The sequence below is a fragment of the Falco punctatus genome (genome assembly GCF_963210335.1).
Source record: "Falco punctatus genome assembly, chromosome: 20".
Lineage (NCBI taxonomy): Eukaryota > Metazoa > Chordata > Aves > Falconiformes > Falconidae > Falco > Falco punctatus.
In genome coordinates this window covers 2,996,356-3,014,421 of record NC_137600.1, presented here as the reverse complement: position 1 = coordinate 3,014,421, position 18,066 = coordinate 2,996,356, and the positions used below count along the sequence as shown (strand labels likewise).

At 41.9% G+C, this 18,066-nt stretch overlaps 1 protein-coding gene across 1 annotated transcript in view; it reads left to right on the top strand.

The window, feature by feature from the left end:
• Positions 1-18,066, top strand: part of DOCK5 (dedicator of cytokinesis 5) — a 101,724-nt gene that overhangs the window by 54,246 nt on the left and 29,412 nt on the right. Inside the window, exons 17-31 of the mRNA XM_080370323.1 lie at positions 648-751; positions 1,429-1,621; positions 2,980-3,077; positions 3,976-4,065; positions 5,167-5,267; positions 7,241-7,375; positions 8,082-8,193; positions 9,342-9,412; positions 10,390-10,496; positions 10,971-11,107; positions 11,832-11,927; positions 12,891-12,989; positions 15,692-15,786; positions 16,453-16,531; positions 17,068-17,168. Of these exons, the coding sequence (XP_080226449.1) occupies positions 648-751; positions 1,429-1,621; positions 2,980-3,077; positions 3,976-4,065; positions 5,167-5,267; positions 7,241-7,375; positions 8,082-8,193; positions 9,342-9,412; positions 10,390-10,496; positions 10,971-11,107; positions 11,832-11,927; positions 12,891-12,989; positions 15,692-15,786; positions 16,453-16,531; positions 17,068-17,168 (1,618 nt within the window). The remainder of the gene's footprint in view (positions 1-647; positions 752-1,428; positions 1,622-2,979; positions 3,078-3,975; positions 4,066-5,166; positions 5,268-7,240; positions 7,376-8,081; positions 8,194-9,341; positions 9,413-10,389; positions 10,497-10,970; positions 11,108-11,831; positions 11,928-12,890; positions 12,990-15,691; positions 15,787-16,452; positions 16,532-17,067; positions 17,169-18,066) is intronic.

Genomic DNA, 18,066 nt, shown 5'->3' with positions numbered 1-18,066 from the left:
TAGCCCACTTGAAAGACAATTGCCAGTGCTTATTGCTGCTTTGGCTTCTTAGGGTATGGGGAGGGTTTTAATTTATTTCAAGGCCTTCAAAAAATTCAGTGCAAGGCCTGGTGGGCTTCTAATGGTCTTCCTATAGGAGCATTTCTAATTAGGTTAATGAAAGGCTAATGAGAACGTTATGACCAGAAGTTCCATTAAACAACTTCAGAGCCCTGAAACAAGATCAATAATGTGAGGCTAAGCCTTTTGAAAGGCTCTCACAAAAATTCTCTTGAGGTACCTGGGATATGCAGTGACATACTTCCACATCCATACCTCACAAGCTAATTTGCAAAATCCCAACCTAAATATCTATACTGTTACGTATGTCCATCTAGCAGCACAATTAACCACTGAAACAGGGTGGTGAAAGTTTCTTCAGAGAGGGTGTTATTATGTGTAGTTGCAGATACCTGCAAAGTGCCTTGAGAGAAGAGGGAAAGAAAGAGCTTTTTCTACTGTGGATCACAAAGTCTGCTAGCTCCATCGCATTGGCGTGTGATGCTATTAAATAAAGAAGCAGCTGCATGTAGTTAGAGAGCTGCGTTAGGAATAGTATGAGCATAAATAAGACAACTCCTAATAAAGATTTTTCTTTCTGTTTTCAGCTAGGGATAAGTCTGAGAGAGCTTTTGGTATGGGCTTTGTGAAGTTGATGAATGCCGATGGAACAACGCTGCAAGATGGCAAACACAATTTGATTGTTTACAAGGTAGCTTGGGCATTTGCAGTTTTCACTTTTGTTTAACTAATCAAAACAACTCTCTTGGCTGACTTTTTGCCTAGCAATGTAAACATCAACTTAGCAGAGATTTTTATGATTTTTTTCTAGGATCATAGGACAGTAATCTTTTTCATTTTCTTTTTTTTTTTTAATTAATAAATCACCCTCAGCTCTGCTTTCACTGGTGGGTTTTCTGACTGCGAGGACACAAATCTGGTACGTCCTTGTATGTACCCGTATAGAGCATTTTTCCTCTAACATCATTCGCCTAGACAGTGTGCAACAAACCAGCCTGGTGAACACCTGCTTTGGAGGATCAGTGTGTGGTGGGGAGAGAGTCCTGGTGCTTTTAATCACAGGAAGAGGCAAAAGTTCATGCGCTGCAGTAAAAAGCTACAAAGTGCTGGGGGGGATCTGTGGCTTGAATCACTCTGAAAAGAGCTTCGTTCATTAACAGTATGGGCAGCTTCTGTTGCTTAAAATTAGAAGCCCAAACAGACAACGTGAATAAACAGCTATATAGACATGAAAAGGTGTGTAAAGCCAGAGGAGGCTTTGTTGAACCGTACTGTGTTGAAGTGTGTCTGCAGATGAGAACTGCAAGAGGTCAGATGAGATGTGCTCGGTGTGAGATAATCCTTGTCTTCGCTGTGTTCAACCAACAGGGTGATAACAAGAAAATGGAAGATGCTAAATGCTATTTAACTCTTCCTTGCACCAAAACGGAGGTGGAGGAGAAGGAGACCCCCTCGGGGAAAAACCTGCACCATCTAGCCAACTTCACACCCACTAAGGATAGTACAAAAGACAGCTTCCAGATTGCCACTTTGATCTGCTCCACCAAACTGACGCAGAACGGTAGGTCTTGCATTAGCAGCCTAGCTGTATCGTGCTGTATACTTGAAGTAAAGAGGGCACTTAATGCAATTTTTTTGGCATTGCAGCATGCGTGGGCATAGTGCTTTAGCTTTAATCTTGCTGTTTCACGTGCCAGTGGCTGCCCGGTCGCAGCATTGTCGGCATCATGTTGGCAGTACAAGCTGCAGAGATGTTTATGCAGCTGCTAGAAACCATATTGCATGAGTGTTTTATCAAAACTACCAATGTTAAATTGAACAGGTTTGTCTGCGTGTATAGAAATGGCACCCGTCAGTCGAAGTGTATATGCGTTTTCAGGATCAGAAATGTTATAAGGTTAATTATCTTCTTTCCTCTGCCTGTTAAGAATGTAGCAATTAGAAGTGAACTCTTCAGGATGCTGTTATGCATTAAATCTGCTTTGCATGCTGCCGGAGTGGTCAAAAACAAGAATGATGTATGTACGTGAATGAATAGAGCACGGGCTGGTAAATGATGTGAGATTTCCAGTAGCTCTGGAAGGCTCTGGGTATAACGTACTCTGACTTTGGGTGAGAGGCATGTGAAAACGAGAGCAGCAGTGGCTCCCTTGAGGTGTACCTGTGTAGCTGATGGGGGATGGGCATGAGCTGTTCTGCTCACCATTCGAGCTTGGCCAGTTAGCTTCAGTTACATGCCATCCTGATACATCCGTGTGCATGAGGACTGAATCTGACTTCCGTTATCCCGTCTGCTGTGCAGGCCAAGCACGTTTGCATCTCTCTTCCCTCCTGCACATAATCTCTGTTTCTGAGCGTGGCACTCTTTGTCAAGGTGGTTAAGTTTCACATGTATCTTGACACGTGAAGGTCATATATTAATTCAGTTTTGGAACAGAGATGATATGTACCTATGTCATTAACGTGGAAGATGTGTGTGAAACCTGCCAGCCTCCTTTGAAAGCCTCAGCTGTAGTTTGTAACTAACAGCTCTGCAGTGTACTGTCATTCATACAAGATACTTCAGTTTTTAACTAAGAACTGTCTCCAAGCGGTTGCTTTAAGGTAAATACAAGCATTAGTAAGAAAAGTCACGCACTCTAATACAATTCCTAGTTTGAGATACCTTCTCTTTGAGTGAATGAGAAGCCTGCAAAATTGTCTACCAAATCAAATTACAGTAAGATTTCCATTCATAGCAGAACTTCGCTTCCTTGCCAACACAAAAGAACCATTTCAGGGCAATATTCCGTACATCAATGTGACTCTTCCTTGTAAGCTGATTCTGAAAATAACCTCTAGTACTTGTTCTGTGTTGTTCGTTAAATCAGCTGTGTTCTTGTAATCTGTTTCTAATTGCTGCTGTTCTGTCCTTGCTAGTTGACCTGCTGGGTTTGTTGAACTGGCGTTCTAACTCCCAGAACATAGCTCACAACCTAAGGAAGCTAATGGAGGTGGAAGGAGGAGAGATTGTAAAGGTATGCGTGGAGATTTGAGCCTCATTTGCTAGGCAAACACTTAATGTCTGTGCTTGATGTTGACCTTGAAGCATTGTAATTGTGTTGTACCCAAAAGGAGCTGAGAGAGCCCTTCTAGCTGCTGAGCAACAGAACAAAAGTTATACTTTGCCCGAGAGTGCTCGTTAGTGGAATTCACCAGAATTACAGAAGTTAAATGTTACCAGGATCAGGGAGAGAGTGGTGACTTTATTTTCCCCTGTATCCTTACAAAATAGAAGATACATTCAAAGCCTAGCTTAGTTTTCAGTGGCGGCTCTGGGCCTCCTTTGTGAATAGGGATTTGAATAGTGGATCTAGGAGCAGGGTGCAGAGGAGGCTCAGAGCGGTTGTAGTTGGAGTACCGTGGGAAGTGCCATAGAAAACAGTCCGCTGAAGGATTTAGGAGGTTAGACTTCCCTGTGGTTCCAAGGATGGATCTTTTGGGATTACACAGGGTCGTGGTTTTGCTGAACAACTGAAGTAAATGCTGTGTCATTGAAAACTTCTTTATGTAAAACGTCATGCCTCAGTACAGTGTGGGTGGCTGATTTGGCCCAGGGCAAGCTTAAATGATATGGGCAGAAGTAAGTGTATTCAGTAGGTCTCTTGCTAGAAAAATAGGCAGTAGAACAGAAAAGAGGGGCCATTCGGAGCTGCTAAGAGATCCTCCTTGCTATAGTGAGGGGGAATAATGTGATGATCATGGCAAGCATGTGACTGAATAGAGGACTACGATCCCTTTTGAAATGTTTCTTTCATGAACATCCAGCTGTGCTAGGCTGGAAGGGGAAAAATGATCCATAAGAGTAGGCTCTTGTGCAGGATTCCAAAAGTAGTCATCTTTCCCCACCCTATTACTATTTTTTATTCCCTCTAGTTTTTGCAAGACACCCTTGATGCGCTTTTCAACATAATGATGGAAATGTCAGAAAATGAAACCTATGACTTCCTTGTGTTTGATGCACTGGTGAGTGAGTCTTCTCTTGAGGATTTAGAATATGTGATTTTCAGCCACATTTTCAGTCTGTTCCTGGTGCTTCCTTTAGATGACTGATGGGCTCTGAGAAATAAAACATATTTAAACACTTCTTAAAGCATTTTCGGGAGCTAAAACTGAGATACGCAGTGAGCTTTTTAGTAACCACAGTGAAAACAGTAACAAATGTTTGCATAATTTATAGTAATTTCTTCAGATAACATCTTGCGTTAATGCCACTTACAAAGAGAAGAGCTGTATTATCTATCTGAAGCACAAAATGAAACGATTTGTTCAGGGTCATGGTGATGGAGGATTTGTGGCGGTGGGAACATGGGAACAGAACCCATGCACCCTAAATCCTAGCCCTGTACTTCGGTGGTAGGGATGGCTGCTCCCCGGAACCTTGATAGAAGGGTTGCAATGACTGAGCAAAAGACTTCCCAAGGAGTTTTCTGCATCTTTGGAGAGGCTGCTTGGTATGTGTGTGAAAGGCACTGGCTTTGGTGTGCAGTGCAGGAACAAAGCCATGTGCTTTATGCTGATCGACAAACACGTACTTAATGGTTCCGGAAGAAATGTGAAGTCAGATGTGTCCAGCTGACGTTGGTGGGAGGAGTGAGCGTCCTGGCTGTCATGTATGTCATTGTAGTAACAGAACTGAGCGTTTGCTGTGAGTATAAATCATCCAAATCTCAAGTTCTAGCTTGAAAAGCATGATTTCTTAGTTTTGAAAAACTGCCTTCAGCAGCTCTGTGCCTATTTAATCTGCGCTACGACAGTGTCACAAAGACTGTGAGTAATGCTGCTTCCTCTGTCACTGTTGTTGCTTTGAGAAGTAGCTCCCTTTAAGTTTTTGTCCAAACGCTGCTGTAACCTTCCCTCTGAACAACGATGCAGTCCCACACCCCGCAGTGTTTAGTCACTATTAGAATACGATTATCATGATCTGTAGCATTAATGCTATCAGGAAAGCAAACAAACAAACAAAAATTATGACCCAGCAAAATAAGTGACATGTAAAGACTGAGTTACATTTGAGTTAGAGATTGCACAGCTCTGTACATCTGTTTCCTTTTGAATTTTTGGCAGGTATTTATTATTTCTTTGATCGGAGACATCAAGTTCCAGCATTTCAACCCTGTGCTTGAAACTTACATTTACAAGCACTTCAGTGCAACCCTGGCCTATGTGTAAGTACTGTAACCACAAACCCGCAGGCAGCCTCACTGACAGTCACGGTAAGCTACGCTGATGTGATGTAAAGGCAGCACAGACCAGACAAGAGTGTTCCACCCTCTTCCCTCTTTCAGGAGGGAAAGAAACCCTGTGATTACCCTCTTTACACTGTAAAAAGTTTCTTTTCTTAGAATTTTTGCTGTGAGGAAAAGACACTGCTATCGTGGAAAATCCCGTGTCAGACTGTGTGATTCAGACTCTCTTTTGGCCTGTAGTTCTCTGTGCTTCAATTTTAGGGGTGTGTTCCTGTGTTTTTATGGGGTCAAGGGGAGCAGAATCAAAACCATACCTGGCTGAAATAATATGAGCAACGTTGGGATTGATGGTAGCAGAGATAAGATTGGTGTTTACCTCCACTGTCTGCTTACAGCCAGGCAGGTTGAGGAGGCCACAGACTTCAGAAAAGGGCTAAATGTCACGGTAGGGTTTAAACATGCAGATTACGTGGTTACACTTAGGTATTGAAACTGTCTCACATAGACTGTCATTTGTTTAGAAGAAATTTGCATTTCTCCACATTGGGATGTGTGGGTATGGACAGTGGGAGTAGTTCTGTTTCCCTCTAGCGTTTTTATGAACTCAGAGCAGTTAAAAAAATTCAGCTGACAGTCATTAATCCTATTATATCGGGGAAGGAAAAGCTGATGCACAGAATTTATTTAGGTACATGTGAAAATTTAGTCCTTTCGGTCAACCTGTTGACTTCATGCGCTTAAAGTGAGGCATCTGAGTGCTGTAGCTAGTCATGGCTTACGTGCCCAAGGATACCCGAGAAGGTGGAGGAGGCAGGAGTAACGCCTGGATCTCCTGACTTTCCAGCTGGTGGTTCTATCACCCCTCAACTCAAAGGTCATTACCCTTATGGTAACAGGCAACTAAAAAATGAAAACTGAGGCCAATAGGGAGGGCAAAACCAGAAACCCAAGTCTTTTTCCCCTCTAAAAATTCATCTTTACTGATATGCTGGATTCCTAGTCCTGAGTATTCAGCCTCTTTTGATGGCTGTCAGCCTAAAGATAGTTCTGTGAGGAAACGCAATCCCACAGAGGTCTGTAGTCCCCATCTCCTGGATTGCTTTCTTCTTCCCTGTCCTGGCCACACAGTCACTGCTTGCATAAGGTTTCCATTCCTTCTTCCCTGTAACCGATGGAAGAATGATCATTCTTACTTCTTCACTGTAAATAAATCTTTTTGGTTAATGAGCGCGTTGTATTTTAGCTTGTTTCCTTGCCTTTCTTTCCGGTTTAGCTGGACAATGTGATGTCTGCGTAATGCTGCGTGGACTGTAATATTACCTAGCGTCCTTCGTGTGCTCCACATGCCAGCATTTGACAAAGCAGGGAACTGGATGCTGGCAGCGTGGCAAATAGAGCAAGCAAGTGCAAAAGCTGTTGTATGCTTGGCTATCGCTTGCACACCGCTTTGGGTGCTGTGAGTTGCTAAATGAAGAGGATTTTGCCTGAATATTAGCTGCCATAGCACTCACAGGAGATCCCGATCTTCTAATTCAGCACAAACTAGCTAGCAAATACTGGTAATGAGTTTATGCAACTTCTGTCCACAGTTCTCAGAGCACACGGTATGTATTGCTTCAGAAGAACTTTGTGCGCCGCGCATGAGAATGCTAACGCGTGCAGAAGGTGTCAGTGCCATTTCAGTAGTGATAGGTTTTCCAGCTTCCTGAACAGTTCATTTTAGGGAAAAAGCAAAGCAGATCAAGAAGCTGGAATCAGTAGACAAATTTGTAGACTTTTCATAACCACTTTGTCAATTCTCAGAAAATCTGGCATCCCGGATTTCAGAAGGAAATAGGCTGTGAAGAGGAGCCCCTGTGTGGTATCTGTTTTATTAGACTGTAGTTCCTCTCTGGAACAAGCTGGACTTAACTGTTTCTATAATAGTTTTCTTTTTTGTTTTATTTCCAAAGGAAACTCACCAAAGTACTAAACTGTTACGTGGGGAATGCTGATGACTCCAGCAAGACCGAATTGCTCTTTGCCGCTCTGAAAGCCTTGAAGTACCTATTCCGATTCATTGTTCAGTCACGAATATTGTACCTGAGGTGAGACCAAGGTCGCTGCCATCCTTTTGTCTCCTTTTGGAAGTCAGTGGAGTTACTTCCAGTCAGCACTGCTGGAGGGGGGATTCTTCAGCATATCCTCTATTCTGGAACTATTAGGAAGAGTACCCCTCTGCCCTTTGCCTGCAGCTGGAGCAAATAAATTGAGTGAAAATTGAAATAATGTCATTTGAAGAGGAGAATCGTTATTTGCCCCAAGCATGCTATAAGCATATTCTAGTGCTGGAAAGGAATCCATTGTTTCTTTTAAAATAGGGAATGACTTCCTCGTTTTAAGAAACTTCAAGAAACAAATGCACACACATTTACTTGTTAGGTGAGGACGACATGTTGTCCAGTTAGGATATGGACAGTGACAGTGGTTTTACCGTAGCTTCAAAACACATTCTCAGAGATTTGCAGCGAATGTTTGGCATCCTTTGCTCATGTTCATTCAGGTGTTTTTGTTTAACACAGAATGAGCTTGGAACCAAGCAGAATTTTGTGCAGTGGCAGTTTCAAAAGCACAGCTTTTTCCTTGTAACAGCAGGAAATTACTGCAGAGTCCCTGATGCCGTTTTTACACTCATGTCTTTGTAGAAGGAGATTGCATTAAGATGTTGTTCCACAGGATAAAATAGTATTTCAGCTACTGTGACACTGTTAGCCTAGATTTATGGGTATAACTAGCCCTTTCTGTTCTTTGTAGGTTTTATGGGAAAAGTGAAGATGGGGATGAATTTAATGATGCAATACGCAAGCTGTTCCTCTCCTTCAATGTCCTCATGGACCGGCCTTTAGAGGAGGCTGTCAAGATTAAGGTATGCATAATTTGCAGGGAGAGGTAATACCTTTTATTAGATCAAATTATACAGTTGGGGAGGGTGGGACCAGAGGAAAGGGATGAGCTTTGAGGCACATAAAACCCATTCAGATGAGTCACACCACCTCTGAATGTCTGTTTTAATGACCTGTGTGTGGCAGGAAAGGAATATTTAAACTCCAAAGTTTATCACATCAAGATGAGAACTGTGGCTTTGCTGAAAACCCTTCAGCACCTGCTGGGGTGAAAGCTGACAACCAGTGAAGATGCAGCCTGCTGCAGGGTGGAAGGCACTTTAGCCAGTAACACGAAGCTTGAGGGTGATGGAGATAGAAATACTAAACTACTGCAAAAATTGGTGTAATGCTGGGAATGAAAGTCATGAAAAACCAAATGGTTTCTAAATGTATCTTTAATTTTGTACATACTTGTTTTTCTGGTGTCAACTGGATTATGAACCTTCTGTCTGTGCTCTGAAGAGGAGCAGAACAGCCATGCAATGAGACTGCTAAATTCCTGAAGGCAATGAGGCCTTTAGATTGCTTTCTTTATTTCAGTTTTTCTAGCTAACTTGTTTCCTTTCTCTGAAGCAAAGACTGATTCTAAACTTCTAATGAGCACCTGGGAGACGTAAGGCCCAACTTTGATTCTCGCGCAGTCAGAGTACCTGCTGGCTGCAGCCATAGCACATCACAGACAGACCTTTAGTTGCTCTTGCACCTCATCTGGATGCTGCATTTATGAAAGCCATGCTGCTACCTAGATAACTTGTTACTGCTTATGTGCACATGCAGAACATGGAGTCAATTTAGCTGACGAGTGCTTTTCATGTCAGACTCTAAGGAATTTAATCCCTGGATCTGCAGGATGTTTCTGAAAACTGAAGAACTTGGCTACGAATCCTTCCTCCTTCACCTCTTCTGCTCTGCGCTGCAGATGTGTGCTTGCTGGAGGCTCTTTGGATGTGTAAATTTGATCTAAAGCCAGTTCTCTACAGGTGTCCGCATATTTGCTCTTGATGAAAACTGGATTTGCCATGTGATCTATGGGCATTGTTCCTGAGACTTGACACCCTTTTAGAAGGAACTACCTAGTCTAAATTAGGTTCCATGTGTGTTTCATGTCCTTGTGTTTTTTTGCTTGCAGGGTGCAGCTTTAAAGTATTTGCCAAGCATCATAAATGATGTCAAACTAGTATTTGACCCTGTTGAGCTCAGGTAACCATATTATATTTGTTTGTCTTCTAAACACAGCTCATCTGTGGGGAAGAATTAAAAACTGGAAAAAAAAAAAAAAAAAAAAAAAAAAGGAAAAAAAAAAAAGCACCACTCCGATTGTGCCATGATGATGCACATATTGTGCTTCAAAGGAAGTCAGTTTAGTTCAAAGGAATCTGTGCATCTCAGCTGCTCGCTCTTAGACTCTTCAAGATTTTACTGAATACCAAAATTTGACAACTGGAGAGTGATATGTTGAGAATGGGCGAGTTTCCACCAATTCTTCATGATTGCTTCTGACCTAAACCAAAAAGTGTGGCAGAGGCTTTGGTCAGGACAAGAAAAGTTGTATTTATTCAGGAACTTCACTGTATGGATTTCTGTTCTTTGGTGCTCATAGCTTTGCCCAGAATCTCCCAACCGTGCCTCCTTGTTCTGACACAAATAATTTGCTTGTAAACAGTAGACAGACAGCAAATGTACATGGAATTTAATTTAATGAAATCTCAGATTGTAATGAGTCATCACTCTTGATGAAGGGGGCATCTGGAAGGATATGCTTTTGCTGTTGTATGTAGCAGTGTTTTCAAGTCTCAGCAGCCGTCTGCTGAAGTTTGCAAACCTCTGCTCTCATTCCATATGAAAGTAAGTACAATTATCTACGCTGGCAGCGGAGAGCAGATAGTGCTGCCTATTTGTTAGCTTTTGTGATGTGTCTAGTGCATCTTGGGCTGCAAGCTTCATTTTAAGAGCTCTAAGCCTGCAATTTCTGAATACTGTTCAGTTTGATAAAAGTCCTGTGCACAGTTCCTTGAAAACCAGTTAGGGCTCCGTAGTGATTTACCTGGAGGCCACTTGCAAGGAACATGCCCACACAGTCACAAAACTTGCCCTGGTGCAGGGCAGCCTAAGTGTAGGATGGAAGAGCATTGAGTGAAAGTGCTGACCATCTGTTTACTTTGTGGTTTGCATGCTAGTGTCCTCTTCAGCAAGTTTATCCAAAGTATTCCCGACAACCAGTTAGTTCGACAGAAGCTGAACTGCATGACCAAGATAGTCGAGAGCGATGTGTTCAAACAGGCCGGTAAGTAGCGTGTTGAAGTCTCTGGGTTCTGCATGGGACCACACACCCTTAAAAACAAAAATGTCTTTCAGGTTCCCGTGTCCCTTAACGCCTTTACGTCACTCATCAGTGGTAGCCTAGTGTGGTAGTCTAGCATTAAATCCATCTTCAGAAATAGTCCTTGCCAAGGAACAGCTGAAGCTTTTTTTTTGCTGCTCAGTCTTTATACGATGCCTAATGCTGTAGGATCCCAACCCCGTGTGTTGATTTAGACAGAAGCAGAAGGCGTGAGCGCGCTATTTGATGCAATATGTATAATTACAGTTTATTTATGACTCTGTTCAGTCTGTTAGCGGTAGCTCGAGTGGATTTAAGCATAGTTTGGTGTCCAAGATAAAGCTATAAGCAGAAGGCTACTCTGTGGTACTCATGTATACTGAATGCGGAAGAACTTCCTGAGACCAACAAGATGTGGTGCTCTGTTTCTTTTTTTAGAATGCAGAGATGCTCTTCTGCCACTACTAATAGATCAGCTAAGTGGCCAGCTGGATGACAATTCTAACAAGCCTGACCATGAGGCCTGCTCCCAGCTACTTAGCAATGTTCTTGAAGTCCTGGATCGGAAAGATGTGGTGAGCATGAACTGTCACGGGTGCAAATTAAGGTTAATTCTTCTTTTGAGAAGTTACGGCCCAATAAAAAGATGTTCTCAACTCACGCTTTAAAGAATTAAGAAGTTCTGATGTTCACAGAAATCTTGTTGTGTTGCTGTATAGTTCTTTGAATCTCTTTGCACATGAAGTAGCTGTGTCTATAAAGGAGCCATGAAGGGCTGAACTGGTGGTTTATCACTACAGTACAAAAAGCAGCTACTTTCCTTTCTAGGGAGCAAAATGTTATTCCCAGCTACTTTGGTGGCTTGTTGAATTACTTGGATAAAGTCATGAAAGTATTTGGTTTCTCGTTTTTTCTGCTATGAAACAGGGACAACGATCATTATTCAGTCAGGAGAACACAGTTACTCGCCATGTTAGTTATGGAAATAGATTCTTAGTTGCTGTGAAAAGAAAAGTTTGAGCTGAAAAGCTGTTCTGGGAGAACAAAGCCAAATCAAGGCATCAGCTTTGGTTTAGCTGTGCCAGGACGAGCTAATGAAGCTGGTATAGATAATTACGCTAGCTCTCCACCAAGTGTGTACCTGCAGTATTTGAATCAAATGCCCATCTGTTTTAAATCTCCTTTTTTTGCATCCTCTAATAACAAGTAAGCACTGTCAGGGCAGTCCTCCCACACAGGCAGCACTCTGTAGAGCAGCATACATTAAGAACTCAAATTTTCCTGATTGAACATCCCCAGGGGCCCACTGCTGTCCACATCCAGCTGATCATGGAACGCCTGCTACGGAGAATAAACCGCACAGTGATTGGAATGAGCAGACAGTCTCCACACATTGTGAGAGCCTTTTACTTGCTTCAGTTATTACTTTACCATTTGTTACCGTGGAATGGATTCTCCTGGGAGATTTCAGTGTGTAGCAGTGGTTTATGAAATCATCTTTCCGTTTCCTGCCGGGCTTCTGTGCCACTAAAACGTGGCTTTTGGTGGTTTTCTGAGACCAGGTATTAGGGTACAAATCGTCCTGCTCCAGCAGCAGTTTGAACTGAGTCACGGTTGGCTGTGATTTCAAGTTCCTTTGGGCCCTTGTGCACAAAGAATGTGGTTTCAGTGCAGTTTCAGATACACAAGGAGTCTTTGCTTGAAAAAATGCTCTTTTTGTCACCTTGGCTGAATAGGATTAAATGCTGAAGGATGAGGCATCTCTGAGGGGCGTTTCGGACTATGGTGTGGCATCTTAGGAGGTGTAAGCAAGCTGGTATGTTTAAATCTGCCCTGTACTTCATGTACAGCAAGCCTGAAGAATCAAGAGCTGGGCATATATAGCAATACCATATTTTTGCTAACTCTAAGCTCGAGTTAATGCTACCAATATGTCAGCTGTGAGAATTACAGTTGGCTGTAGTAAATCTGAAAATCGTAGAACCATCTAGGTTGGAAAAGACCCTTAAGATATGATGAAGTGGTTTGTATATGTGTGTATATATATATATATATGTGTGTGTGTGTGTATATATATATATATATAACACTGTTTGGAGGATGCATTTGTCTTGCAAATTGTGATCCCTGGGGAGAAAGAAAGTTATACCTAGATTCTGTATTTGAAATTTAGAAAGTCCTGACTGGTTTGGGGCAGAGGGATAAACAGTCACACAGACCAGTGCCAGGACACAGAGGAGCAGGATTGTGATCAGTGGTATTTGATTAGGCAGAGCTCTGAAAGCATATGCCACACTTTGAACTTACAGTGCTTAATACAGGAAAATAATCAAATATTTTGTTTCTTTCCTATTCTAGGGTATTTTTGTGGCCTGCATGACAGCCATCCTGAGGCAGATGGATGATTTCCATTACAACCATTACATCAATACTTTCAAAACCAGGCAGGACATTATTGTAAGTCAGCCTGGCTGAGGCATTAGCTCAGTCCATAAAGAATTACACTCTGCTTCTAAAAGGTCATTTCAAGTTGCTGTGTTCAGTTTGGAGTGCTTATACTGTGCTCATCAGCAATGAGTTATGGGCACCTAATGCCACAGCCACTGGGGATATATTCACATCACCCCTGCTGGGTACACGCTGTGGATGTTGCTGACTCAGTGTAGAGCCTGAGAATAGCATTTGTAGCATTGACTGAAAACACCTTTAATGGCTATTTTAAGTCTGTGCAAATAAAAAGTCAGGAACCAGAAGAGTGAATGAAGATAAAAGGAAAAGCATTTTCCCCTCTCTTGCTCTCGCTGTATCTTTTTGTGATCCTGTTCTCTCCCTCTTATCTTGCCCCTCTAGAGATTAATTAAACGCTTTAGTAGGCAGCAGTGCAAAATAGTCCCTCCGTGTTAAAAACTCTTCCGTTTGAGTCCCCCTGAGACTTTCAATATGAAACCAGGTGAAACATTAGGGGGCTTTTGTTTGAGATGCTTCAAATTAACAGTTGTGCCCAGGTTTTTCTTCAAACTGCCCAGAACAAGTCAGAACCATAACCAGTATTTATGCGTGTTTCTGAAGCACGACGCAGCAACTGTTCTGGCTTTATTTTTTTGTCCTCATACTCCTCATTTTACAATTTAGAAATGCTTGCTTGTTAAATAGGGGCTGGGGAAGAGCCTGGGGTTCTGTTCTTCCTGTAAAAGCTAGATCAAAACCCACAAGACAGTGTTTGTAATTCATTTTGGATGGCAAGGTGATCTCTTTTTTTTTTTTTTTTTTTTCTTTTTTTTTTTTTTTCTTCCCCCCCCCTGCAGTTGGAATTGCTTGCAATCTGTTGAGCAACATAGCCACCTACAGGACACACACATTTCTGTCCCTTCTCCATCTGAAATGCCACTTGGCTGCACTGTCTGTAGAGAGCACTCATCATCTAGTTTTAGATTTTAGATTACCCAACTTTTTGTGAAGGAAGGAAAAACCAAAATGAGGTAGATTCAGGAATTCTGCCGGTGTTCATTAAGTAAATGAGCGCAGAGGTTTTCGGCAGGGTTATGTAGCAATGCTGTGCCTGAGGACGAAGGGCGCTAGAAAGACAAAGCTGGTGGATTCTGGAAAAAGGTGGATTCAAGGCAGAATTGAAATGTATTTTATGTCAAGCGGGCCTCAATTCTGAATTTTTTCTTTTTCCTGAAGAGCAGTTGAGCTAGTAGGAGACCAGTGTAACTTAACTTCAAGGTAAGGTTAAACAGGTGTGTAAAAGATTCCCTGAAATGTAAATTTCAGATTGAAGCTTAGCTTGCAAGTTGAAGATGTCTTCTTTTACCATATAGTGCTGCATCTTTTCACTCAAGTAGGAGAACATTTCTTTTCTATATAAAGACACATCAAGAGGGTGAATTATGTACAAATTAAACTACCTGCATAGCATTTAAACAGAAACTGATAGAAAATAACAATTTTTAATCCACTTTTTACAGATCCTTAAACCTACAGAAGCAAGCCCATGTTTGGGGTGGTGTAGTAGTTGTTAATAACAATGGAACATTGCATTTTGTTTTACTGCCATAATAGTTTTTATTTTTGTTATTTATTGTTGGGTTTTATTTGCCGTGGTATTTTCAGCCCTGGCATTGCATTGTTACTTGGTTGGTTTAACACTGTTCTAAGTTAATTCATATCTTCAAGGTGCCCCATGTCAAGTCCAGGCCTTTCCATCAAGCTCTGATTTAATAATGCCTAAAGGATTTTTACTGAGGCAGCACCAAATGCCCATTTTTCTCTCTACATCGATGTCGCTTGCCAATTCTTTAGAGCAAGCTGTTCAGCTCAACAGAAATTTTTTTTTTTTTTTGCTGGTGATCTTTGCAAGGTGGTTATTTCTCATGTGACCTTCTTTGTGTGTCTCGTTTGTGAATGCTGATGTGCTGTCTTTTTAGAGAATAGGATCCATTTAAATGCTCATAGGTCGCGTTTGTATCTGTAGAGACCACAATGTAGAGATCAGTAGTCTTGATATTATCGTCTTTTGCTCATGCTGTCTCTTCTTTTTCCTTTTTCTTTTTTCTTACTCTACAATTCAACCTTGCCTTGCCCAGGTCTAAAGGTGTGGTACAGCTTTGTTTGGAGCAGTTTACTTTTTGCACAACTAATGTTCTAAACCCTGTGTCTGACCGCACATCCACTACCTCTGTTTAACTGTACTTCTTAAACTGGACCAGAAAAGACCTAACTAATTGGGGAAGTGAAAATACATTATTGTTCCATCTTAATAGAAGATACTGCATGAGGCTGTTACACTGTCATCATGAAGACATTTGGAAACAAATCCTTGAATATTGGTTTTGCTTTTTAATCCAGCTTGTGTACCAGAACTCCCTACAACACAGCTTAATTCAAAACAGTAAAGACAGATTTAATTAAAGACATCAACATGTTCTGTGGAGTTATTTCTTCTTCTGTAATTGAATGGATGAGATGTCAGAAATAATTTAGTTACTGGAGTACACCCACACAATAAGAGAACCTTCTTAGGAGTTAAAGTGTATTGATTGCTAATTAATGCAGTCATTAATCAATACAATTGCAAACATTTGGATTTCACTATGTTTTTATGCAGATAAGAGTACCGTATTCAACTTGATGGGCTCTGTTTTTTATTTTTCCAACAGGACTTCTTGATGGAAACATTCATTATGTTTAAGGATCTGATTGGAAAAAATGTCTATGCCGCCGACTGGATGGTCATGAATATGATGCAGAGCAGGTAGATGGTTGCTGCTATTTTAAGTCTTGCTGCTGCTTCGGAGCCTTTCTGGTCCTGAAAGGAAGGTGACTCATACAAGCAGGCTTGCAAATCACTGGAGTTACATAGGCTTATTTTCTTTTACAGTTTCAGGGTGATGTAAATTAGATTTCAGTAAATTGTAGTGCCTGCGCTGTTGAGGGAACTGGAAATCTTTCTTCCTCTGCCTAAAGGCACACAGTCAAAACCGTGCAGTCTTTCATCCAGTTGCTTACCTGCTGGAGGGTACAACATGAATCAGAGAAGCCTTTTTAATTTCACTTCTAGGGGAATCAAATGGCAAACATTTTGGACCTAAGCGCGGTCAAGGGTTTGGTGCGCTGGCCTGTAAACTAGAACTACCCGGGTTCACTTCTGTCCTCTGCCGTGGACTTCATGTGGCCTCGTGCGAGTCACTATACTTGCTATATCTCCAGTCAAGGTTTCTTTTGTTCAGAAACAGAGCAATAACTTCACCTGAATGTCCCTTTACTGGGAAAGAGGTGAAATAGCATTCCAGAGGAGTACCTGTCTTGTTTGGGAGCATCTATTTTTGTCCACTGGGCTTATGCGTAGTTGTAAACCCAGATCTGCAATGTTATTTTTTTCAAGAGCTACCTTTTATTTGACGCTTTTAATCTCTTTCAGGGTTTTCCTTCGGGCAGTGAACCAATTTACCTCTGTACTTAACCGTTTCTTTCTGGACCAAGCAAATTTTGAACTCCAGGTAATAGTTACTTTTTTTTTTTTTTTTTTCTTGTGGACCCCAGGCCTGAAAGGCAAGAAGAACAAAAAAATCCCACTGTTAACAGATTTTTTTGATAGGGTGCATGCCTGTGGAAAATGCCCATCATCTTTTCTAGAAAAAAGCAGCAGAATGCAAAGCAGTTCTGAATTACAGAACCGTGGTTAGTGCAGCAAGAAGTTGCAAGCAAATACAGCTGCTGCAGGCTTTACAAGGTCACGTCGAGCCGCACGCTGCCTATAGCTGAGTTGTGCTTGACTAGTTAAGAACAAAACACTGTATGGGTGGGTGTACCCGCTGTCGCTTCCTTTACTTGGAAAGTACAAGCGAAAAAGGGTGAGAAGTTTGAAGCTGCTGTATGCTTCTGGCTTGCCTGCTGTGCTGAGAACGCGGGCTCACCTGCCAGGTCCCTGGTGTGCTCATTAACGCTTACCTGGGAGACTGCAGCGTTTGGGTGTCCTGCTGGTTGTTGCTCTTCTTTTGTCTTCTCCTATTTTAGACTTGTTTCTCTTCCGCAGCTCTGGAATAACTATTTCCATTTGGCAGTGGCCTTTCTCACTCATGAATCCCTCCAGCTGGAGACTTTCTCGCAAGCCAAACGCAACAAAATTATCAAGAAGTGAGTTTACATTTTAAAAGTTGCCAGGCCTTTTTGCTTTAAGAAGCTTTCTTTGTACTGTTCCGGACATACCCCGTACCATCTTAGGAGGAGATGAAGCATGCCATGGAAGTGCTTGGTTGATGAATGATGATGCAGGGAGGAGGGGTGACTGGGACAGATGTCAGGTCTTTACCCTGTGGATGGTCTTAAGTCTGGTCAGACAGATCCTGAGCTGTCTGAGCTGAACTTAAGCAACTTGCCAAAAGATTGTTTTAACTGTAAGTTGTGTAAGAGAAGGCTTGCCGTAGTTCCCAAAGCGAGACCTTACGCAATTCCTCAGCCGTTATGTAAGGTAGGTAAGAAGAATCCTAAAAGCCCTGCAACTTTTTTGTCCCCTCTCTTTGCTTTTTCTGTTTTGAAAGTGAGAGCGCTTCAGAGGCATTCATCAACCCAAAAGTAGTAATTTTTAGTAACTTGGCCAAATTCACAAAGGCACTGAATAGCTTTTACTTCTGCGTTTAGCTGGAATCAACTGCCTAAGTATCTTTGACAAGTGCTTAAATATCCTGACATAGAATGTTGTTAGGGCATATATAGCTAATGTTTGTCATTACCCAAAGTAATCTTTTTTTCTGCAGTAATGACAGCTTTAAGAAGCCTGGTAATTAAATATTCTTGCATTGTCTTGATATAAGCGGTTAAAGCTTTAGGGAAAAACACCAAATGCAACAAAATTCTGGGTAGAATTGCTTGAAGCAGCACAGGCTGCAGCTTGATTCTGCTCTTAGGGCATCTGCAGTCTTCTGTCATAATGGCACGTGGCCATCCTCTTCCTCTGTGCATTGAGTGTTAGTGCTGGGCAGGGTAAGGAAGAAGAAAGATGAGGTGAACATCTAACAGAAGGTATGTAATACTG